Here is a 27,192-nt window from a genome sequence, read left to right as displayed (position 1 = left end):
AGAATTTCTGAGGAAGGGAAAATGAGGGACTTGATTTCTCTTCAGCTAGTCAGCATCTCTCTCAACTCCCTCATTCCCCCTTCCTCAGGAATTCTCTTTAGTGAATTACACAGCCAGTTTCTCTACGAAGAAGTTGGAGGCATAGCTAAGCATCGAAGACATGAATACACCATACTCAGTTCAAAGGAAAGACAATGATTGGACACTCATAGGATTATTTGCATAGATGGTAAGTCAACTTTACGACTGGACTGTGTAGATTTTCAGGCATGGAGAGGAACAATATAGGGATAGTTTTACTGATGTATAATAACAGTTTTCGAAAATATTTTCGTTAGTGTGAGTTAGTTTAACTGACAGGTGTTATTTAATCATAAAGCCATCCTTTGACAGGATATTGATCCATGCAATAGTGAAGTACTACTGTATGATTAATGAAAATGTTTTCTATTTTACACGCTTGCTAAATGCTGGTACTAAGCAGTGCCTGCCTGTGGATCAACCCCCAGCATGTGAATTATACTGGTGGCACCCTTCATAGATGGAATAGATGGGTGTATTGTACCAAGTCAGTTCCTGGAAATTACAGAGAAGTTCTGCTACCAACGTCACAGATCCACTGAACATGAGCGGCACTATCACAACCATATATGGACTAGGGGGAAATGATGCTACAGTGCTATGTGGCTTTGTGATGACCATGTGATCAGACAACCAATTATCTATGTAATCACTCCTTGCTAACTGGAAGTGCCGCCCCAAAATAGTTTGTATATAATGTTATGTGTCAGAAATAAATCACAGAATTACTTCCTCTTTTGGTCAGTAGCACTTTCTGCTGAGGAAGATCTTTATACCATACTTCAGTTTTGGTGTGATTTCTATGAGCTCACTCAGCAGCCAATATAAAGTATAAAAATAGATAAATAAGGTTATGTAAGTAAGGGAAACCTGACATAATCACTGGTCTAAGTGGTGACCTCAACATTGATGCTAATGATTGGCTGAACCAGTGACTTGGCCCATGACAACACAGAGGGCATTGGGCATTCAGCTCTAAAATTGAAGGGTAAATGTGTCTAAGTTTGACAACTCCTTTTACTTTCTATGTACAATATGTTTATGGAAATATGATTTTGGGATGAAAACATGCTCTGCATACATGTTGTACTTGATAAATAGAAGCATTGTGGCATCTAATATAATTATTAAAATGCCTAGATATAGGTATAGTACAGCGTGAACTAGAAGTCACTATATTATGTTACTTCAGGAGGACCATTGTCCCTGATATTATCAACAAACTTTATTTCTTCTTTAGGTGCAATAATATTTTATGATATGATTAATTTCATGAAACCTTTAAATAAAATCTTATAATAACAAGGAGAAAACAGGAGCAGTTATCTGGAATGTCGCTACATCTTCTGAGCTTAAGAAAAACAATATCACGCAGAGGCGCCAGCTCATTAATCTGACAATGATTTGACAAGCCAATATAAGTGATCGCAAACAAGCCATGGTTATTATCTCAGATAGGCAGGAGCGGTGTCAATCACAACCTTGGGATGCAATCACATATCCTTGGTCCATAAACCTAGGTGCTGCTTTTCCATGATCAAGGGAAAGTAGTGGAGCCCTTATAAAGACAATCAGCTGCATCCACACACGTTTCAGTCAATTACTGGTATAACTGTGTAATTGCAGTGGTGACGTCCTCTGGAATAGATTGTGTTCTTCATGTCAACAGACAAAGACATGGTGGCGTCACCTTGCTAGAAACCGGTAGGGGATATTTATAACTACTTATAGCTATGACTAACAGTATGTCAATTCAACTGCATTACATATCATTTTCTCTAGATTACAGGTTAGTAAAAGACAAAGAACATTCTGGAATTTTCTGTTATCTGGAATATTGCAGCATATATGTACAATGGTACACTACTTAGTAGGACCACCTTTAGCTGCAATGACAACTGCAAGTCTGTTGGAGTATGTCTCTACCAGCTTTGCATTTATACAGGCTGGAATTTCTGACCATTTTTCTTTGTAACAAAGCTCTAGGTCAAATTGGTAGCAGAATGTGTGTGAAATTTTCCAGTCAAGTCAAGGATCCTATATAGCAGTGGTGGGGGTGGAGAGAAGATCTCCATCCTCCTGGGGGAAGAGGAGATCACAATGGCCATAGCCACACAATATGTCACTGCTTCCTAGAGACATATGATACCATGGACTATAATAACCCCCTAAGCCCATGTCCCCCTTCATCCTGTTCCCCATGACCCTGTACCCCACCTTATTCCCCGCAATCCAATATTTTATTGATGCTTTGGCAATGCTAACTTATATTTGGTCCTGCCAATAAAGCTTCTTTGAATTTGAATGTGAGCAGAGAAGTTTTCTCTACTGACTGTACTGCCAGTGTGGTTATGTCCATGTCTACGTCCCACTAATAGGACAAGGAAATGGCAACTTTCCTGCGGTTTACAAAAAAACAATGATAAATGTCTAAAAGGTGGATTTTCTAGAAGATGGGTGACAAGTAGAGATGAACAGTCTCAGAGGTGTCCCCCAGCCATTCAGAGCTATGGCTTGTGGGCCAGGGGCATCAATGTGCCATATTGGTTGCTCATCAATATGTCTGGGTCGTGCAGGATGCACCCAAACAGAAAGTTCAGATATACTCATCTCCAGTGACAAGGACTTTTAAAGAAACTTTCAGAAACTTTTATCTGCAATAGATCATGGATAGAGTTTATACAGGCAGATGCATTAGTGAAGGCATTGATTTGCACATGAGGTTAGTGTGATGGACTGAAATAATTATAAGTATCTATGTTCTGAGATGAAATATTGACCGACACAATAAAACCAAATGTCACACAGTACAGGAACAGACACTGGAGCTCTTAGATCCAGTTTACAAAGTTGAAGGGAACTGCTGTTTATCAGATGATGTATTGACATGTTGCTCAACCGTGGCTTCATGCTATGCAAAAACCGATATGACACAGCAGGCCGGCATGCATCTGGATGATCTCATTTCTACTGTCAGAGCCCTAAAAGCAATCTATAATAGCTGCTATTCCATTTACACATAATACATAAATGAATATTTTATATAGGACACATGGTATGGAACAAATGATTCCCACCTATGTGGTAGAACCATTACAACTAAGCAGCAAGCCCTCACAAATTTATATAGTAATGCTATTGTGCAGCAACACAACTATTGCTAATACTACTATCTGATCATCTGCTTGACAACATACTGGTAGTAGTTTATAAGGTCAATTTCTGCTGACAGGTTCCCTTCAGTGTGATATTCCCACTTTAGCCAAGCATGGCTTGAATACAGGCAGTCCCCGGGTTACATACAAGATAGGGTTTGTAGGTTGGTTCTTAAGTTGAATTTGTTTGTATGTCAAAACTGTATATTTTATAATGGTAGATCCAGACAAAAATTTTTTTTGCCCCAGTGACAATTGGAGTTTCAAAATTTTTAGCTGTAATTGGACCAAGGATTATTAATAAAGCTTCACTACAGACACCTTACAGCTGATCATTGCAGTCTGGGAGTATAGTAAAGCATCCAGAGAGCTTCACCAGAGGTCATAGTGGGCAGAGGGGTCCGTCTTTAACTAGGGGTCGTCTGTAAGTCGGGGGTGTCCTTAAGTAGGGGACAGCCTGTACAGTACTTCTCCCCACCAGTGGCCTGGGGATAATGGAATCCTATTATGATTTCCTTCTGTTTCCACAACCTCTATAGAGTAGAGAAAATATGTAGGAATAATGAGGGGTTTCAGAGGACGTGAATTCAAAAAACAACAGGGTGGTGTGCAAAGAAAGGTCCATGCCGTAAATGCATTCCAAATAATCTGAAGTTTATTAGATCAACACCGATAAAAACACTTAAAAACGCACGTGTAAGAATACGTGCCACAGAAGGGAATTGATTATGATGCAACAAGTAATTTTCCCCTCCACACTATCCCCTATATGAACATGTGCAAGAACATACAAGCAGAGATACAAACTGGCAAAAACAAAGTATCACAATCATCAGTGCATGAAGGCTAAAATAGCCTCTATATATCCATATACAATTGCCAGTGAGATCCAATATTACCTAGTTCAGACTTGCATAGGGGAGAAGTGTGGGCTAGTGCCCCACGCATATCGCCACCTCCGTGGCTTCCTCAGGGGTAACTTGGTGTTGGTGAAGCAGCAGTATATATACAAATATTTCAAGCCCGTTAACCAGATGGCCACTTGAGTGTTTTCTCTTTTATAATGGCAATACATATGCCAATATAAAGGCATGAGAATTATTTTGTTTTTTTATAGTTCTCAAAATATTACACCAAGCATGCTGCACTGTCACACGTGAATCAGAAGACAAACTTCAATGGTTTTCTTTGTCAAGTAATAGATGGAATGATGAAATGGCAGATATTTGAGTGACAGATGCTGGTGGCAAAGGGGTGCAGTGACATTTACTTTATTCTGCAATCGCCATTTGACATTAATTACTCATATTTCCATATTCATCTTTTGTTTCTAGGGCATCGTTAAGAGTATCCATAATTAACTTGACATTCAACCAATCAGTTTTTTGGGGTATTTTTTACCCTCCTGCCCCCAGATCATATATGGTTTGTTAGTGAGTGGGTTTTGGGATGGGATCATTTCGAAAAAAAATGATAATGTTTATGATGTATTGGTAATTAATTAATATTTTATATAAAAATGTTTGTATATTGCTTTTGGTAAAACAATAAAGATTTATAAGAAGGCAAAAAAAACCTTGCCATTCAATCAGTCTAAATATCAACACTTTCGACATCCATCTCTATGCCCATAAAAATGAACAAGACAAAATATCAAACTATACATTGAGCTAATGGTCCATACCGCTCTTATATGTAGAAATCCAGACAAAACACCCAATCGACTATAATCTTGGGTAATCCAGAGTAAACAGTAGTATGGAGGGGGGCCGTCCAGACTACACAGCCAGACTACTGTTATAAGGGTGGTCCAGACTATATAGCCCGACAGGCTACGTAGGGAGTGTTCGAGACTATAAAGTCAGCCTGTCTATATTGGTGGAGACTCTGATGATGCAACTTTTATAGCCACATGTCCAGACAAAAGAGTCATCTTATGGCTTAGGCTACACAGCTTAAATACTGTGATATACTTTGTCAGTGATCAGGTTGCCGCATGTTAAAGACAGCTGCTTCTGTCAGACTGCTGTTATAAAGGTTAGGTGACACTATAGATTGAGACTGATTTTATAGATACAAATCTAGAGAACAGAACAAAACTTTTGTAACTGAGCTGATCCAGACTAGACTAGATCCACTAAACTCTGCCCAACAGTAAATTGGTCAAGACTACATGTCCATGCTGCTATTGGGTGGCAGTCCAGACTACCAAATCAGACTGCTGTCATAGTTTTTGGTTCCTACAACTATTAAAGGGAAAAAATGGCAAAAAATGTTGTTACCTGTCGGTCTAGACTGCACACCCAGATTGCTTTTATATGGATGGTTTAGACTCTAGAGCTAACCTGCTCCTATATGGATTGATTAAATCCAGCCAGTTTGGTGTAATAGGAAAAGACTACATGGTTTGACAGGTAGGTTGCCAAAAGTCCCACACGTCATTAACTGAACTGCACGAAAATGTTTCCTAAATGATACAAGATATAATATTGTGATAAGATATGATAAGTGTAGTGTAGCACATATAGCACAATCTGCATTGTTATAACTAATGTATAATTATGTGTTTATAGGTCAGCAAAACAATACTATACACAGGACTTCTTATACATGTCTAACAGGATTTTATATGGTACTAATAATGTGTCATGTGTAAAATATTTTGCAGGAATCAAGTCCTGTGTATGTATAATTGTAAAGGAAATGATAGTAAATTGTTAGATGGATGAAGCAATTTGCATGCTATCAAGAGCTTTACTATCACAAACCTGATGGCATCCAAGAATCTGTATGCGGCCGTCTCAATGTGTTCACCTGCTCCCACTTCAGGTCACTGACTTCTAGCTGGCTGTAGCCACATGACTGGTATGGCTCATCAAATGAACAGCTACCTGAGGACAGAAGAAGCAGAAACAGCACATAAGTTTATGTCATTACCTTTCTCAGAGATAAAGTATTTCATAGTTATCTGCAAAACATACACTTTAAGTACTTTACAGTCCATTTTATTTTGAAGGAGGCACAGAAAGTGTCAACTAATGGATTTCAAGGCTACAGGTATTCAGAATGTCTGTAGGTAGAGTATGATTTCATACATATCTATACAGTACATTCAGAACTGCAAACAAACTTTCAGTATTCAAAGCAAATCAGGTTATACATAAATACAGATACACAACATTGACTATGAATTTCTCTTACAGGCATTAAGAGACTCAGAAAAATTAATTTACACTTTTTTCCCACCTGTCCCTTCCATTCATGTGCACCTTTATTTTTTTTTTTACAGGAATAAAAAAAAGTTTCAATAACACAGTATACAGTGTACAAGTAGACTGTACTGATATACTGATTCTATTAACAAGGTTGTTCATTTGTACTAATAATGAACCCATATAGATGTGGGTTCCTCTCCTGGTACCCTTCATCAGTCTCAAAAAAGTGTTATCGTATATATTTAAGTATAAGCCGACCCGAGTATAAGCTGAGATACCATTTTACCATAAAAAACTGAGAAAACCTATTGACCAGAGTATAAGCCTAGGGTGAAAAATGTATTGGTCACAGCCTCCACCCAGTATATAGACTGCATGCCAGGCAGCGCCCATTATATAGCTATTCAGCCCCCTGCCCTCCTTAGTATATAGTTAGCCAACCTCCTCCCCCAGTATATAGCTAGCCAGCTCCTTGCCCTGAGTATATAGCCAACCAGCCCCCAGTATATATCCAGACAGCCCCTAGTTTATAGCCAGACAGTCTCTAGTATATAGCCAACCAGCCCCCAGTATATATCCAGACAGCCCCTAGTTTATAGCCAGACAGTCTCTAGTATATAGCCAGCCAGCCCCTCGTATATATAGCCAGCTAGCCCCCAGTATATAGCCAGCCAGCTCCAAGTATATAGCCAGCCAGCGCAAATTATAGTCAGTCAGCTCCTCGTATATATCCAGCAAGCCTCTAGTATATAGTCAGCCCCCAGTATATAAAAAATAAACTCATTATTCAGCTTGCAGGTCCTCTTTTTGCTTCCTGTGCTCTGGCAGCGTCAGGTCCTTGCGCGGTGGCCATACTTTGCACATGGCCTGTGTGAACAGACTTCAGCTGCCGTAATAAAGAAGTATACCTGCGGGGGGCGCCAGAAAGGTGTGTACTGGTGTTGTCTTTTTGTACTGAAAAACTCAGCTTATACTAAAGTATATATGGTATATTATTATAATCTACTAGCATTATCATTAGCATATGGATTAAAATGTGAATTTCTCGGCATAATGGACAGAAATACATTTTAAGTAATACATTGTAAATTATAGAACATTTATAGAACTCCATTATTAGCATAATTTTGGAATTTTTAGAAGCTGAATTTAGAAGGAATGACAAATGTTTAGATCTATACGTGCCCCTGGTTTATCTATGCTTGATTCTGATGGTAGAATTATTTTAAGCTTTGCCATTGCCTCTATGGTGTAACTTTTTCACTTTACTAAAGTTTAAGCTTTGGTAGAGCTACTGTTTGCATTCTCATCTGAGAGTGCAGACCAAGTTAACTATTGAAAACTTTCCTCCTTTAATTTAGTAGAAGTCGTAAAAACATTGATTTCATTTCTAAAGCAGCTGGGATGGTCATGCTTTATTTCTTTTTAAATAAATTATAAACCGGCTCGGAAATGCTATGATTATAACAGTAAATTGAATTAAAACTGTCTCAACCTTAGAAAATGGCTTTACAGTACACTAACCAAATAATGGCAGATATGTGCAAGTGGATGTGTAATGCACATCATAAGCAGCCACACAGAATAAAGTATAAGGTAGGATGCTTGTTTTGTCTGTTATTACATTTTATTGGATCCTTGGGGGGACACTATAACATTTACAATGAATGATTTTTAGAAATGCCATTTTCATTTTCATCTAAAATGTGCATAGTGCAGGAAATACAACAAGCTTTAATGGATGGTACAAGATAAAAAACGGTCCACAGTTTGTATGCGGCATTGCTGATGTGCTGTTGGTGGAAGAAAGCAAAGCAGCTTTGTAATCCTGGACAATGGCTCTAGTAGTTGTATACCTTGTAAGCAGACACACACATAAAGCCAATTAGTATACCAAAGATACCTTGCCAATTTTCCGTCATTTATGTAGCGCTAAGTTACATCAATGTGGAACACAGAATACAAAGCGACTTGGAGCTGGCGCCAGCGCACATGAAATAAGAAGAGGACCTGCCGGGGGGGTCGGAAAGGTGAGTACTTAGCTTATTTTTTTATATGCTGGCCATACTGGGTGCGGACTGGCTATATACTACAGGGGGCTGGGTGTATACTACAAGGGGCTGGCTGGCTATATTTCACTGAGGGCTTGCTGGCTATATACCGGGGAGGCTGTGACTAATACATTTCCCACCATAGGCTTATACTTGGGTTGGCTTATATTCAAGTTTATACGGTAGTCATAATTAGCACTTTGTATTCTCCATACAACTGGATCAGTACACGTATACACGTATATCAAAGGGGATGTGTAAAATCCCAAATGAAAGTAGTGACCCTAATAGATTAGTCACTCTATTCAAATATGAGCAAGGGCAACATTTTTGTAAGCTCTTCCTCTGCTAGCATGTTTTTTCTTTGGGCATCTTTCCACATTCAAACAAACATTGAAAGGCAACTTAGGGTGCAACATATGCTTGCCTGGCTGTAGCTGGGCGAGCATATGGCGGCAAGCTGGAGAGGAGGAGGGTTGAGCGCTTCCTCCCCATAGGGTCACCACAGCCATCTAAGGGGACATATATTTTCGACCACAATGTTTTGTCATGGGAATGGGGCCTTGTTGTGTTTCCTACTTTGCATACTGAGTGATGATAATGACTGTAAGGCACTATGGAATTTTCTGGCACTATATGCAAAAGAGAAATAAGAGCAAAGGATATAATTTAGATTTGAGCCTCTCCATGTTTATATCAATCTTAGGGAGGCAGAGAATTCTTTCTGTGAGTATATCAACCTAGAGATGCCATGGCAGCCCTCTTACTAACCTATAAATAAAATATAGAAATGCAATTTTCCAACAGATGAAGGTTAAGAGTGTCTAAGAAGATATCAAATGTGACCAAAGAAATTTCAAAAGAACGGTTCACAAGTTGACTGCTGATTTGTGACGAAGCTTCTTGATAACACAAATGGCAGTAAAAAAGTTATACGCCTTCAGAAAAGAGGTTCAAAGAAGCACAGGCTGCAAGTAAGATGAAACAAAGATGGATATTTGTGAAAAGTGAGAAGATCAGGGTACGGCATTGAAAGATGTCATAAGTGCTGATTCTCTATCAACAGCCCAAATGAAATTCAGATTTCCCTATTGGTGTCTCTAAACATCCAGCTGAATCAATCTATAATTTTATGAGGTCATTGAAATGAAATAGAATTGACATTTTCTTTACAAAGAGAAAACACAGGGAAGCCAAGATTGCTAAATTAATTATGGTTCAGTGAATTTAACAGCTCTCATTATTAGCAAATAGCTTTATTGATAATATTATATGTCCTATTTGGGCAACTAGAAAGCATGTGGCATGTTATACATCTGACACCATATTTATACTGGATGATAAGCTTAATAATCTGTCACTTGCCTTACAACTCAGAAATCTATAGCACCACCACCACCACAGTTCTTACAAACTTGGTTAGCAGGTTTTTGGTAGAATTCTAACTGCCCTGACCTTGGTTTGTTTTCTGACCATGTCCTTGCCTGTTACTTGACCCATCTTGTTCCGTTGTGACTTAGTTACAGTAACTGTTGGAAGTCATGAAGAAGCGACCTAGTTGGTCCCACTAGAGAGGAGTACAATATCTGTGTATATACCAGTGGGACACTTAGACCATAGTAGTCAAATCAGTTTAGTGAAGCGGTGGTTCCACCACCACTACAATACAGATGGTGATGGAAATATTACAAGTGTAATATTAACTACATAAGATATTGATTTTAATTGATCTTGACATATTGGGGGTCATTTACTAAGGGCCTGATTCGCATTTTCCCGACGTGTTACCTGAATATTTCCGATTTGCGCCGATTTTCCCTGTATTGCCCCGGGATTTTGGCGCACGCAATCGGATTGTGGCGCATCGGCGCCGCCATGCACGCGACGGAAATCGGGTGGCCGAGCGAAAACCCGACGGATTCGGAAAAACCGCCGCATTTAAAACAATAAAAGTGTCGCTTGGGACGCGCTTACCTTCACTTGGTCCGGCTCGGTGAACTTGAGTGCGTTCAGATGTTTTTCAGCGCAGCAGCGCCACCTGGTGGACGGTGGAGGAACTACCTTGATGAATCCCGGCCGGACCCGAATCCACCGCAGAGAACGTGCCGCTGGATCGCGAACGGACCGGGTAAGTAAATCTGCCCCATTGTGTGTTTTAACGGTGCACGGTGGCTGAGTGAGTAGCACTTCTGCCTTGCAGCACTGGGGTCCTGGGTTCGAATCCCACTCAGGTCAACATCTGCAAAGAGTTTGTATGTTCTCTCCGTGTTTGCGTGGGTTTCCTCCGGGTACTCCGGTTTCCTCCCACACTCCAAAAACATACTGTTAGGCTGTTTAGATTGTGAGCCCCATGGGGACAGGGACCAATTTGACATGCTTGTGCAGCGCTGCGTAATCTGTGTGCGCTATATAAATAAAGAATTATTATTATTATTATTAAAAAATATATTTCATAGACCTTGTTGCATAAAACATAAAAAGACTCCCGTATAGATGTGCAGTGGTCGTTTCCACGGCTAACACATTTCTTCATGTATTCCTATGGGCTCAAACACATGGCTATTGTTTCTATACCTCCGTGTGAGTGCTGACTGCTTGAGCAAAAAATTTAGAGCAGGTCCTATTCCTACCCTTGTTTGCGGGCCTGGCAGTCTTTTTTCCTGTCATCATTCTGAGCGGACCTCACATGTACAGGTAGATGACATAAGCGCTGCAAACAAAAAAATATATATATGTTTGCAACCGCTGAACACCACACAGGTAAGGCATCTGTTACATTCTGAATTAATATTATTTTTGATATGTAACAACTCTACATGTGGATGGTTACTTTCATTCATACTTCTGACGAAAATGATTTTGCCAGAAGGGGATGATAAAAAGGCCTTAAAGGACACCTGTCATCAGGTCTGTGCCACTAGTCCTGTCACTACTACCTGTTGGAGCAGCTCACAAGGATCCATCCCAGCCTTTATCTAGTTATTTCATACATTATTCATTGTAAAATCATCTATTTTTTATCATGTAAATGAGGCTGGTCACATGGTCAGAGGCAGTGATGTCACCCCTGTCCCCCCTCCCCTCTCCTCCCCCTGCTCATGTCTGTGTGTAATGTATAGTAATGTATAGTTAGTGTGAGTGCTGCATCTGCTGACATGCTGCATCCTCCTAATATACAGGTGAGAGACACAGACATCAGGTACACATGAATCTGACATGTTCTGCTGTAACATGGCTGCATCCTGGAGCTGCTGTACCTGTCCTATACACACACACACATGCACACACAGGCTGAAGGGGGCGTGGCCACCAGCACCAGGAAGCACATCATTATACAGGCTGTCAGTCATGCACTGGGGGTGTGTCTGTGCCTCCCACTCATGAATAGAGTGGACAGCTTGAATATGCTAATACTTCATTGGACATCTCACAGGTCATTTGCATACAGCTTTAGGGCCTCATTGCTTAGGTTTACAGGCATGTAGAGGGACAATAAAGGGATAGAGGCAATGCTCTCTAATGGCAGTTTATGAAAATATATTTAGTTTAGGGGGGTTATTTTGCATGACGGGTTCTCTTTAACACAGAAATGAATGTAGCCTTGTTTTCCATAACTATGAGCAAGGAAAGCTTTGTCAACTTAGTAAAGCAGAGTAATGACTGATATACATTATCTTTGATACATTTACAGGTGCAGCTAGGGAGAGGACTGAGGGTTTGGATGAGAATTAATAACAAACTGAAGTTGTGGTTAGGTTCCAGGCTCCATATTTCAATTATCTATTCCAGCATCCTCTGCTCTGACTGCAATTTGATTGCTCCGCTTTATGTAATCTCCACACTTGACATTTGTATCGTTTTCTATTATGTTCTTTGCTGTTTTAATAAATGTATTGTAGATTTAAACGAGATGTGCTGACAAACCCACTAAAGCCTCTGCTAGCTCTCAGACCACAAGTTGAGTGTCACGAGTGCGCATGATGAGACAGCTAAGTACTGTCTACCCTGCTGATGCTCAGACAAATGTGATTATGACAAATATCTGTGTGAGTCTTTGACATCCAGTCACATATTCATTGGTGTGATTTTCTTGAGAGAACTGCAAGTACTACATAAATGATACCACTTTGCAACGTCTTCCAAATGCTGAGTAAACGATGCTGAAGCGCAAAATTCTTGATGTCAGCAAGAAAATGAACACATTGCCAATCTGTCCTCTCCAGCACATAAAAGCCTTCTTAACCCTCTCACATTAACCCCTGCCAGAATGCCTTATTTTTTGTGCTAATTATTACTAGCCAATAATATATATTTTCTAGTTACCAAGAATGAGGGCTATATGAGGGCTTCCTACTGTTCATTGTTACCCTATCTAACCTCTTTAACCATAATTGAAATATCAAGTGTTGCATGCTACAGGAAAGGGGACAATGGAAGTAGGGGAGGCATGCTACAGGAAAGGGGACAATGGAAGTAGGGAAGGCATGCTAAAAGAAAGGGGGCAATGGAAGTAGGGGAGGCATGCTACAGGAAAGGGGACTATGGAAGTAGGGTAGGCATGCTAAAAGAAAGGGGGCAATGGAAGTAGGGGAGGCATGCTAAAAAAAAGGGGGCAATGGAAGTAGGGAAGGCATGCTACAGGAAAGGGGGAAATGGAAGTAGGAAAGGCATGCTAAAAGAAAGGGGGCAATGGAAGTAGGGAAGGCATGCTAAAAGAAAGGGGACAATGGAAGTAGGGAAGGCATGCTACAGGAAAGGGAACTATGGAAGTAGGGAAGGCATGCTACAGGAAAGGGAACTATGGAAGTAGGGGAGGCATGCTACAGGAAAGGGAACTATGGAAGTAGGGGAGGCATGCTACAGGAAAGGGAACTATGGAAGTAGGGGAGGCATGCTAAAAAAAGGGGGCAATGGAAGTAGGGGAGGCATGCTAAAAGAAAGGGGGCAATGGAAGTAGGGGAGGCATGCTAAAAGAAAGGGGGCAATGGAAGTAGGGAAGGCATGCTAAAAGAAAGGGGGCAATGGAAGTAGGGGAGGCATGCTAAAAGAAAGGGGGCAATGGAAGTAGGGGAGGCATGCTAAAAGAAAGGGGGCAATGGAAGTAGGGAAGGCATGCTAAAAGAAAGGGGGCAATGGAAGAAGGGGAGGCATGCTAAAAGAAAGGGGGCAATGGAAGTAGGGGAGGCATGCTAAAAGAAAGGGGGCAATGGAAGTAGGGAAGGCATGCTACAGGAAAGGGGGGAATGGAAGTAGGGAAGGCATGCTACAGGAAAGGGGGAAATGGAAGTAGGGAAGGCATGCTACAGGAAAGGGGGAAATGGAAGTAGGGAAGGCGTGCTACAGGAAAGGGGGAAATGGAAGTAGGGAAGGCGTGCTACAGGAAAGGGGACTATGGAAGCAGAGGAGTCATGCAACAGGAAAGGGGACAATATAAGCTGGGCACACCACGAGTTATGGTGGCACATGCAAACATACATTTTTGGCTATGAAACAATGACCCCAGTCCTCATCCCCCCACTCATTGGTCCCTGGAGAAAATATATGCTCACAGCTGGTCTCTGGGCAAAACAAGGTTGGGTACCACTGTTATACTGCACCAGATTAATTGTCCAGCATCAGACACAGTGATTAATCCAGCGCAGAAGACAACTGTCTCAATCTACTCTGTACTGGTCTAACGACAGTCACAAAACTATATCTCCTCCACTGAATGGGGTTTACTTTATTACCAAAGTTGATGTTCACTATCATATGTCATTGACTGCCACTGCCATTCATACAGACTTTACACCATGGCTTCACATGGGGCTTCCTGAAACCCACAATAGTTTGCACATATGAAAAGACCAACAATAATTTAGATTTGTAACAAAATCAGAGACTGCTACATACATAGAATGAACTGTAAACTCTTGTGCTAAAAGTTCCTTACACCAGAGCACTATAACTATACACTAGGTTAAATTATGACAATCTAATGCTCACTACATAAGACAGTAGGCATTTCTGAATTCATATATATATATACATGACTTTAGAGTTAGAGGTTTTAGTTTAATGTGAAATTTGACAGATCCGTGGAATATGATCAGAGACTTACTTCAAGTACGTTTGTACCCTCAACTAAGATTATTATCCCGCAGCAGAACTTCAGCGCAGTCTTAAACACTTTGTTGTGTATGTAATTTTCTAATGCATTTTGTAGGTGGCTATTTATAGTGCAGAATCTGCATAACTAGTGAAATGTTCCAACATAATTTGTTACAATTTGGCTGTAAACTATAAAAACATGTTAAAAAACTCACAGCAATCTATGTCCTAAAAGAACTACATACCACTTTCTTTAAGAGAAACTTTCACCAGTAACCCCTCTTCGCCCCGCAAACCACACCTTTTATATATATATTTACACATAATCCACTGATGTCCTTGTCCATGTGATTAGAGCCAGCATTCTTCTTAAAAGGACTTTTACTGATGTTCTCTGTTCCAGATCACAGAGGCAGGGTGCAGGCAAGCTACCCTGTCCTCCTCACTGAGCTGATGCTGATAACTGGCTAAGGGAGTTCCTGAGGGAGGGGTGAGGAGCATGGTGGATTTTGCTTCACCCAGCAACTATCACCCTCAATCTTACCTTCTGTCTCAGGAATTCTCGTCAGCTTGGTAGTGTCAAGTGTCATTGAGGAGGGCAGACTAGCATGACTGTATACTGCACCTCCCGCCTCCATGACTGGAACAGTGGACATCAATAAAAGGTGGCCCAAATCCCATGGTTAGAGGCATCATTGAAACATGTAAAAAAGACTAGAAAACTACTGTGTGTGTGGTTTATGGGGTGGGGGGTGGGGCGCTAGTGACAGGTTCTCTTTAAAGTTATGACTAACCATCACTTCCATATTATAAAACTGACAAACCAAAAAAGTCCCATAACAATGGACAGTAGAAAAAGCCCAGTTCACACAGATTTGCGTTTTATATGCAAAGATGTTAGCGTAGCAGGAGAAAAGTTATAGATCATTAGCCCACTGGTGTAGATATAAAATATACACTGCAGATGTAGTGTGAAAACATGCTAACATGACACAGATGCAATTTAAAGCCACACATACTACTAACAAGGAGTGATCTGTGTTTTCAATACTTTAAAAGGACCAAAATGCATTCAAATAGTAGCTTAAAATGTACTTATTTTTAAGCAAGCTCCAGCAGCTACAAGGTGGAGTTCTGCATTTACTGACATCATGTCTAAGAGATGGAAACCATTATGCCACTGCACATATATATGTTTTTTTAGAACATAATAAACATTTATGTTTCAATTGTATTTGTATTCTGTGCCGCTGACATCTTTAGTTATAAAATAAAGCCGTCTCTGACATAGAACAAGATTCTTCTGTACAGGACAATTACTTCTTTAAGTCTCTGTACCAGAGGATACCATTCTGCAAACTGTCATAAAGTTGGACAGGAGCGATCATACAATACAATTAAAAGTCTATACAATAGTAGTCCTATGGGGAGAGTAATTGCCATCTTTGTAGCGCATTTAATTTTGATTTGTATTTCCCATGGATTAGTATTTGTCTGCCCCAATTACCTGGAAACAGTCAGCAGCTTTTGTTAACCTTCCCTGCATCTGCCCTTATTCTTGTTCTCCTGCTATTTCCACCATATTATGGCATACATTGATTTTCCTCATTTAATGCCTTTCATTTTCTTTGACAGACGAGGCAGTTATAGAATGAATCTTTACACTGTAAGGTGCTCTAGTCAAGTACTGTTACCTTTTTTTCTTTCTTGTTCTTATAAAGCTTAAGTAAACCTAAAGCAGATCTATCAAGGTAAAGCGAAATCCTATGTAAAGACAGCAGAATATAAAGGTGCTTCCTCTAAATCTACTCTGAATGGGTAATTAGTAATTAGATGTAATCTTTGGTAAACTTTCCAGTAAGTAATAAGGCAATACACCTATAGGTCCTACCTAGGCTGGCTCCAGGTTTCACTAGGCCCCTGGGCGACAGCCTCAGTAGGCAGTGAACTCACATGGCAGGATTAAGCATTCAGAAACTAAAATAGTCTCCGGCTCCCTAAAATATGTTAAAGATTTTTCAGAAGCTGAATGAAAGTGTATTAAAACATGTATCCTGTTACTATCACCACATTGTCAGCAAAGAGAACTAGAGGAATCATGAAGTGTGTGCTTAAAGAGTCCCTGCCCACACTTTGGAATTTTACAATGATTGATAGGAACTACATTTGTAAACAGAAATGTTAACAGCTATTTAATTAAGGAAATTTTTTTTCAGCTGTTGCAATGCATTTTGAATTGCATGCGTTAAATGCCACGTGTGACTGTACCCTCTGGCCAGTTAATCCCGCAGACACAAACAACTACAAACTCAATTATGGGAGTCCTAATTAGTCTTCCACTGGACCCTTCTGACGGTAGTGTTCACATGTTCAGGTTTTTTTAATGCAGTTTTTAAAGCCAAATTCAGCTGTGCAGATGTTACATCGCTTCTTCTTTCATCCAATCCTGTTATTGGCTTCAAAAGTTACATCAAAGGCGTGGACACATATATTTGATATATGTTTGAGTCACTGTTTAGAGTCATTTTATCAGTAAAAGCCAGGAGAAGAACGAATATGGAAATGTATACCGTATATACTTGAGAATTAGTTCACCCGAATATAAGCCAAAGCCCCACAAAAATCTGGGAAACCCAACTGACTCGAGTATAAGGCTAGGGTGGGAAATGCATTGGTCATAGCCAGTATATAGTCAGTCCCCTTCCCCCCTAGTATATAGCCATCCAATCCCTGCCCTCAGTGTATAGCCAGCCCCTTGGCCCAGTATATAGCCAGCCCCCTGCCAAAGTATACAGCCAGCGTCTGCCCTTGGTTTATAGCCAGCCAGCATTCCCAGAGTATATATCCATCGCCCACACCCAATATGATGACAGAGGAGGTTGATGTCATAGTCTGAACGTCCGGCGCATGGACCTGCTGCCGCCAACGAAAGTAGAGAAGATCCGAGGGAGGCTTTGGAAAGGTGAGTTTTACTCACCTTATTTTACTTCCAAAATACTCCCAATTTACTTCCAATAGTTACTTCCAAAACGAGTTTGATGACTGATTGACTACAGATTAGAATGCTTACATTACAACATTAAGACCGTCTGGTCAAATCGCTAAGTATCCTGCTCTAAGAAATCAAGCAACAAGAGCTTGCCACTGCTGTTAGTGTGGAGGAGTATAATCGAAACGGCTAACACCTGAAATCTATCCAGCATTTTGGCTGGGGTTACAATTATAAAATGTACAATTCCAACTTACATACAAATTCAACTTAAGAACAAACCTACAGATCTTGTACATAAACCATGGATTGCCTGCATTAAAAAAATACCTATCCATGGATAGGTTCAAAGAGCAGGTGAATAATTTCAATTTCAAACCTTCATTTTTCTTGAAAAACTATGTATAAAAAATGTAAATGCAAAAAATCGGTTTATAGCTACAGTTCAACACCTTTGTATACTGAGACCTCTAGACATTGTGGAACAACAATTCCCAGCATGTATGTGGACGTGTTAATAAATAGACCTAAGTTCTATTGTGCTTGAAGTAAAATCAATACACTAAATACATGACTTGACACATTGAAAACAAGGCTAAAAAAAAATGATTACAACTCGTGTGAACTGAAAGAATCTCCGCAAACTGTCTCCAAAATCCAACGCTATGAATCTGGCCCTTGAGGAGTTCGATTCGCTTTCACAATCTTCTTTTTCCGTCTTTAGGCTGTTATAGTAAGAGAGAAAATATAGCTTTCTCTTAGATATTGTCACTGTTTAACTGCTCAAGCCAAGAAGCACAAGCGTACTCGACACTCAATCATCATCTACGATGAATTCACATTTTTAATGAGCGTCTTGTCTTCTTGTGTCTCCTAAGACAAAGCGCACAGAGCAATCTCAGGTAATTTAAAGGCAGCGCCTGATGCCTCCCCTAACTACTGCCTTTTTTGAGCTGAAATCTTCCTGTTAAGTCCATGAGGGACTGCTGGGCCATTTCAGTCAAACCCAATTTCACTTATTTATCACAAGCCCTTACTAAGAAGGATCTCCGCTGTGAATTGCTTGTACATACTGTCTGTTCCAAGCTTTGAACTCCAGAAAGGATTTGAAAAGCCAATCTCAATAACATTAGAAATCCAAGTGCATTGCTTTTCCATTGATTGTGAGAAAATAAAAAAGTTTGAAGCCTGATTTAATGACTAATCTTTTCCATTTGCTTGATGAGCGCTGCAGATGCCTCAAAACAATCACCCATTCTATTAGACAAATGTCAGTGTGTTAGCGGCTGAGAGCGCGCACGCCATTTATAATGGAAAATCTTCAATTCCCCAGGATTTTTTTTTTTACTCCACTGCTATTTTCTTGTGTAGATTTTCATTAAAAAAATGCAATTGTTATGACATATATTTAAATATAAAAAATGAATATGTAACATGTAATTGCAACTGGGGAAACAGAGCGTGAGAGGAATAAGAGGTTTTAATAAGACAGAGCTTTCCATTACAATAATTTACAGCATAAGACTGCATATAGTATAATACAACTGATGGAAGACCACGTAACACAATCTTAGGTAAAAGGGTCCCAGGTCTCCTTTTTCCCTATAAAGAGGTGGATGTGAATGCTTCATTCTAAAGTGGAAGTTAAGGAAACATCCATGGGCACTGGGCACACACCCATGGGGGTCCCCTGCAGATACTTCCCCACAATCAAACTTTACCTCTAACAATATATAGTGCTGGGGAACTACAGCTCTGCTCCTACATAAAGAATACGAGGTGTATTGCAGTTCCCCAGAACTGTCGCTGTGTAATGGACAGATAATTCTGATTCCAGCTCTGTCAACTTCATTGCTTCCATTGCAAAGTGTTTGACTGTATGTCTGAGTGCTACTAATATATAGATTTTGATTGCCTGTTTATTTAATATAGACATAATGGGAATGTATCATTGCTGTTACGCAACTTTACTAGCTTTTGATTGTCGCTATATTGTAGCATTATCCTTTTTGCATCATTTCTGTGCCTTTTTTTGTAACTTTTGCCTACCTACTCCACTACTAGACTCCTCTCTGCTAACAACGGATTTATCCAGGCAATCCAGTTTTATGACTTGGCTGAAAACATAAATGTAATAATAATAATGATATTAATTATGATAATAATAAAAAAAATTTTTTCATTATTTTGTGAATTTTACTCCAAATTAACAAAACAACCTTGTAATCATTTAGGGAAGAAAATAGCAGGTGTTTGGTGAATGAATCAATCAATAAAATAATTGTGGTGGTATTTTAGAGTCAGCTAGTATGACATTTTGTGTGAGCTTCGAGGCAAGATGCATTGTTAAACTTGGCAGGGCAGGCTTGGCATACCCACAGCACGCTGGATGGTTGCTAAGAGTTCCACAGTGCTCCATAGTCTATTAATGACTGATTAACTTTATGCATTTCTTGTACTAAGGGACATAATAAAGAACAAAACCACAAGACATTTTGGCCTGCAACCTGCATTGTTCTTGTCAAATTGTGTACATCTTATTTCTATGCACTGGACAATGTATTGGTCAATGCTGCAGAAATACTGCTTTGCCTATAACAAGAATACAATTATATCTTTCAATGCCACACAGAGCTTCTCCGCATTAATATATAAAGACTGAACACTAGACCACATTACTTCATCTTTCTAGAATTGACAACAAATTGAAACTCAAGAGCATAATAGTTTCTATCCTTATGTAACCTATTGTGCCGTTAAAACTCATATTGAAGCCATAAAAAACATCACAGGTAGATCACGGAATATAAAAGCAACATATAATAATAAATATTCACCCTCCTGTGCACAAAGTAACTGTTTTAAGCTGGAATTTTACATGCACTGACTCTACACCACCAACAGGGTAAAATATCCAACGTATTAATCCACAAGGAAAACAACACGCCACCAAACAATATTTTCCTTGGAGATTAATAAGTCTAATTATCATGGACATGTTGTTCTGTTTTCCTGGTAGTTTCATAAAGGTGTTTATTCCCTGACTCTACTCCTAAACCTCCTAAAGATATTTCTGAAGACTATATTCAACTTTCTTGAGAAGTTGTCACGGGTGGCATCATTTGGCTATCATTGTACCATCTTTAGATATGGTCATCCAAATGTTTTACCACTCACATAGTAAGATGGCCAGATCTATGGCAATGAGTAAAATGTAACGCCTGCATCTACATATCTTTATCTATATAGCACCATCATATTCTGGAGTACTTTTTAGATCAAAATAAGAGACTACAGAACAATAAAGCAACCAAATGACATAATAGGTATGAGGACCTTGCTCTCGAGAGCTAACAATCTATGAGCTACTCTTAGCTAAAATGATGTTGTATGACATGTCAGCCACCTAATGTATTTTGCCTTTGGCCATTCTGGTTTTGCATGCAATATTATCCCCTGCACCAATGAAAAACTGAATATTTATGGATCCATATACATATACAATGTTAGTTCTTAGTCTCCATAAACTGTTTTGGCTTATAGGATCAATGTGTGTCACATGTTGCTTATTTATGTACAGCACTGCAAATGTGCACAAATACACGGCTAAAATAGCGAGATTTACAAATGTCATTGGGCTCATTCTTGACAATGCTGACCTATGCCCATGGAAATATGCCACACTGTGCAACAAGTGAATGAAACATATGTACCTAAGAATAACTAATAAAATGACATATTCAGCAAAAGACGGTGCAATTTGACGGATATAGGTGGCTATATAGAAGGAAGTGAGGAGGAGGTGTGCCCAGAGAATCATTTTAACAACTTTCTGAAACTTTATGAAATTGTATAACTTTTTATCACACAAATTTATTTTCTGAAATGGGAATTCCCCTTTAAGTGAGTTTATTATTTAAGGGAACATACACACTGCATATCGCTGTGCACTGTAGAGGAGGAGGAGGCGACCCCTCCATAGAGACAAGCGGCGCACAGCCCGCACACACGGGGAAAGATAGAGCATGGGGCCACATATACATCCCCACAGACGGCCGTCTAAATGTACCCTAAGACCTAGGAAAACTCAGAGATGACAATACAGAAATGAAATGCTACCAGTTAATGCATCTTTTACCCTTGGTTTCTCACATACACCCTATTCTGTACTGAACAATGTGGTGGGAAAGATGAAGCCAGAATTCCTCAGGAAATAATGTGGACGTCGACAGATACAGTATAATCAGGCAGACAGCAACTTCCTCTCAGGAACACACTTCCTCCAGAGTATACTATGACATACACAGATGTAGCAGAGCTTGAAAATTTCTAGACTGAAAGAAATCCAAATCAGTACACACTGGGGAACACGTATCTAACTTTTGGCTTGCCTTCTCCCTTCAAAGTTTGCCATTGTTTCATTTTCTGCAGTGATCCCTGAGTTATCACCTACATCCAGATGTGAAAGTTGTGATTTTTCTTTAAAAAGTTGCAAAAAAAAATTGCGCACAGGCCAAACGCCACATGTATCAATAAGGAAAAATTGCTTAGATACATCTGACCAGCAGGAAATTGCATAAAAATTGAAAAAGACGGAAAAAGACAGACTTTTATGATACATGTGCTCCACTGAGTGACTAGTCAATCTGTCAGATAAAATATAGTGGTACAGAACTAGTTCTTTCAAGGTTGTGATGGACCGCTGAAGACAAATGTTTCTCAGATGTCCACCTCCTACAATTCAGGCAGGTATTCCCTTAGATTCTACACACAACAGCAAGTCAGTAGGCTTGTCTTGTACAGGAAAAAGGATAGGGCTTGCAGAAAAAGTTGCCTGAATTTGGGGAGTTCCTAGAACCTAAATAATCCTTTAACCAGAAGAAAGTTAGAAAGTATACAAATAGATAAACCTCTTCCTATATTGTGACTTGTATCATGCAGAGTTATGTGTACAGTACCTGCTTGAATAAACCTGCTTGAGTCCCAGAGATCTTTCACTACATTGTATACATTTACAAGGAGGTAGGCCTTGCTTACAACAGAAAATGTTTATTATACTCCATTACCCTTCTGTTTCCCATATAAAAGCCACCAGATCCTCCTGACTCTTTGCCGCACGCTGTGTAAATCTTTACATAGCATCTGCCCTCTTTACTGGAAATCTGCTCTCTGTGAGGTTTTACTATCCCAAAATCTACTGGAGCCATGGTACCATGAAGCAAGGCATCCATAGACAACACTTGTGATAATGTACAGAATGCTCTCATCATGATGCAGAATATAAGCTACAGTGTAGCAAGATGTAGCGTTACTAGCAAGATTTAAGAAAAATAAAAAATCTTTTTTGGGTACATTTATTTCTTATATTAAAAAAGTTGTCCAAGACTTCTGTAATTTCTGTACAAGCAGAAAATAGTACAAAATAAAGAAAATGCCTATAATTACCTATTACATTTCCCGATGCTCCAGTGGTCCCCGCAATGATGTAACATGCTGCAGCTACAGTCTATAGTATATATATGGTACTGACCATTCAGAATAGCTGTAGGGTGAATATTGTTACATATAACTATGCAAGTCCAGTGGGGACCAAATGATTGGAAATGTACATTTTAATGACTATGTAGTTTCAGGTTTTATCTTCAAAACCCATTTAACCTTGAAAAATCAGAAACTTGAACCAATTAGATAATAATAATATACAGGCGGTCCCCTACTTAAGGACACCCGACTTACAGACAACCCATAGTTACAGACGGACCCCTCTGCCCACTGTGACCTCTGGTGAAGCTCTCTGGATGCTTTACTATAGTCCCAGACTGCAATGATCAGCTGTAAGGTGTCTGTAATGAAGCTTTATTGATAATTCTTGGTCCAATTACACCAAAAATTTTGAAACTCCAATTGTCACTGGGGCAAAAGAAAAAAAAATGTCTAGAACTTCCATTATAAAATATACAGTTTCGACTTACATACAAATTCAACTTAAGAACAAACCTACAGTCCCTATCTTGTATGTAACCCGGGGACTGCCTGTATGTCTGAAGGACAAGCAACAGAGCGCTCTTAGACTTATGGTGACAGGAGTCAGACCCCCTACCTACAGATAGTCTTAGCCAGTTAAAACCATTGTATGATTACTTTGCTTGTTGGTCTGTGCAAATGGGTGCTACTTAAAGGGGTAGGCCAGGCTCATCAATAATAGAAGGCTGATTGGTGGAAGTCCCAGTGGTGTGACCCTTATGGATCACAAGAATGAATGAATGAATGGAATGGCAGGTCAGACATGCGTGTTGTGGCTCCATTCACCAAGTACTCTGCTTAGTTATTTCCAACAGTGCCATAGAAAAGAAAAAAGCAACTTTCTTAAGTACGACCAGCTGCTCAGTTCATTTTGGACCCCCGTACTTATAATCCGTAAGAGCCCTACCCCTAATGATCAGATAGATTTCCCCTATCCTGTGGACTTGACATGGCTGGACAACCCCTTTAATCCATATGATTAATTTGGTCATGTGTAAATAAGTGACAGAAATTAACACTTTGCAAACTAATTTTACCCTGAATTCTGGAAATCCAACCAAATCCAACACCAACAATAAATGCCTGTGTGTGATCCTAACAAGACTTACAAGGTTAATGGGATACCATTGACAGCTATCACATTGAAGAACTGACAGTCCATTATCACAAGATAAACACCTTGTACAAGTCTCACTAGCACAGCCTGGCGTCGCTCATCATCTTCTATGGTTATGACATGGAAAATTATAGCACTGAGCTGTATATTTTTCACTTTTTCCAAATTGCTATAAAACAGTCCTGCCCGTGATCTAGCAAAGTGCACTTAATGTTGTCGAGAACCTCAAAGAGCCAATCTTACACGTGGCGGCAATAACTTTTTCCGGGGAATGTATTTTTTTGCGGGATGATTTTTCTCGCTAACACGCCAAACATAAAGGTTGTTAAATACAATTTAATTCACTCTGGAGTGCGGTTAAAAAGATATGACGGATGGCAGCTTGTCTGAGGGCTTTCCATTTGTTAAATTATGATGGATGAGTGATGTACATTGCTGAATTTCAATGCACACTCTCTGTCGCTCATTCTCTCTGTTTTCATAAAGAACTTGCAATCAACAATTGTTCTAAATCTATCTCCATCAGAACAATGTGACACTCTGCAATTATGATAAAGAAGGAGAATGCCTTAAATGTTACAGAATAGGTCCCCTGATAATATGTGCGATGTGAAGAGCATTCAAAGTGTCACAGTGGTGTGACTGTTTCAACAAATTCTCCACAATTTCAGCGTTCAATTAAGTAGTTTGCCGGGTTCTTTGAATAAATGTTTCGCGTTGAAACATCATGACTCACAGTAAAATAAAAGACAGTTAGGAGCAGCAGAATAATTAGTTATGATTCCTTCTCCCTTCATAGGAAATCCTGAAAATTGAAAGAACGGAAATCAGAATACATTCTAGTGACTAAAAACTCTCTGAGACAGGAGAGGAGCATTCCAGAATACTAAGCTCAGCTTGTCTTTCTTTTTCTTTTCATCACACCAAAGCATATGACAGGGTTCAAATGAGAGACCCTAGAAGTGATAACATTTGTAAAGAGCCACTTTCCTCTTTTTCCTTGTAATTACAACATGAATCACATTTATAGGATAAAGTAGTAGTGGCATTGTAGGAGGAAGTCAGATGTCCTCCACAATTCTGCTGTCAAATCTTTGATATTGTAGTAAATATCAGTGCCATGTGCTTGTGTATTTTAAGCACCTGTTCCTGAAGATGTAAGAACAGGTGATAATACAGAAAAGCTGCTTCTTTTATGCTTCTTATTCCTACAGTGAGCAGCGTATCTGAAAGCCACCTGAGCTCCATCCACATCAGACAGATAAGAAGGCTACTGATTAACTCTTTACATATCTAGAGCACATTTCCCTTGATTATTCAGCTCCCTGAATCGATTAGACTATACAGGGACTCTCTGTTTAGAATTATATCATTAGACACTTCATCAGGTCCCTCTATTTCTCAGTGGATACAGGATAGAAAGCAGACTTACAGAAACTGCTTAAAGGAAGTATGACAGAGGAAAAGGATGGCCACAGGAACACATTTCTTTAATAAGATATATTGCAAAGGGAACTTTTTCTTTTATATCTGATTGTTTTTACTGGACACCATCTCCTTATTTTTCGTTTACACAGAGAAACAAAGAATACAAGATACAAAGCATCAAACCATTCTTACCTACCCACAAAGTTTTCTTTTATCACCTGCACTTCATTTATACAACTCTGCTAGAATTTTAGTACCACTTTATAAACCTTTATAAAAGCATGTTTAACTAGGGTTTATAAAAGCATGATAAATCAGGGAAACCTACTCATATATCCAGGCACCGTGACTGTAGTAATATTCTCATATTGGGTTATCTATGGCCTCTTTCCTTCTAAAATCAAGTTTTAAAATTATGCTAATAAGCCAAAAGGATACTGGGGGCGTTACAAGAGCTCCTCTGTGCTGTAGCTTTACAGGCCGTTTCTCTTTCTCACTCTCCCCCAGCTCACCCAGCACTTTCCCTTCCCTTAGCCTGATACTATCTCACTGTCACTATCAAACACTTTAATAAATGTGGGACATTAACATATCTTGTTTTACCTATGCAACTCATGTTTGAGAAAAGTCTGGGGGACTTAAATGTCAGATAAGGGTACTGTAATATTGGACTGCATTAACATACTTCAGGTTTGTATAAAGTATTGCAAGCGTCAGAATACTGCATGGAGTGCCAAGTTTACTGTATGAATGGCGTGCAAGTACACTTTCTCATGTACAATACAAAAGTTGCAATGCCAGAGAATCTCTGCAGCACTACTGGTTTATTTTAACTTTTAAGCTGCCAGTGTATTACAATGCAATCTTGTGGATGCAGCCAACACTCAAAAGCTACAAAAAGTCTTTGCAGATAAGGTCATCTTCTCTATATCTATTTCCAAAAACACAGAGGTAATGATAACACCCCAAATTACATATTCACTTTGTACACTAATTTCAGGACTTAGAAATACTATTCCTGTTGCATAGCTCCAGAATCTTTTATAGTTCTGAAGCAGTTAAATTAATTCTCAAGTGAACGTATTATGATAATTCTAGGAAATGAGATTCTTTACAAGGATAATGTGTGAATTAATATGAATTATTGAAAGGCTGTGTGAAGAAATAAGGAAGGATATGAGAACTGTATGTTGTCATGTCAATGACTGAGAATCATTCCCCCACACCTGAGGACATGATGTCACTGACATCCCATGGGGGACATGATGTGAAAGCTATAAATCCACTTAATAAAGAGAAATGTGTTGACATCAACAAATTTATTAATATTTATCAGGCAAGGATGAACACTATCTTCATTAAATCTGATGTATCATACAACATATCCCACAACATAACGCTTTTTGACTGGAGGCCTGAGGGATATTACAAGATGGATCTTATTAAAAGACAAAAGGAAAGACTTATTAATACGATGTATGTAGGAACACACTGCACCAAATAACTGGGCAAAATATAATAAAATAGGGAGTCTTTGTGGCCT

At 39.4% G+C, this 27,192-nt stretch overlaps 1 protein-coding gene across 7 annotated transcripts in view; it reads right to left on the bottom strand.

Annotated features, from left to right (window-relative positions):
- The window catches only part of PTPRM (protein tyrosine phosphatase receptor type M), a 490,017-nt gene that overhangs the window by 365,266 nt on the left and 97,559 nt on the right, over positions 1–27,192 (bottom strand). For all 7 annotated transcript variants that reach the window (XM_072152202.1, XM_072152207.1, XM_072152203.1 and 4 more), the window contains exon 2: positions 6,005–6,127. In XM_072152202.1, the coding sequence (XP_072008303.1) occupies positions 6,005–6,127 (123 nt within the window). The remainder of the gene's footprint in view (positions 1–6,004; positions 6,128–27,192) is intronic.

The sequence above is a fragment of the Engystomops pustulosus genome, chromosome 5 (assembly GCF_040894005.1).
Source record: "Engystomops pustulosus chromosome 5, aEngPut4.maternal, whole genome shotgun sequence".
Lineage (NCBI taxonomy): Eukaryota > Metazoa > Chordata > Amphibia > Anura > Leptodactylidae > Engystomops > Engystomops pustulosus.
This window is presented reverse-complemented; position numbering and strand designations above follow the sequence as displayed.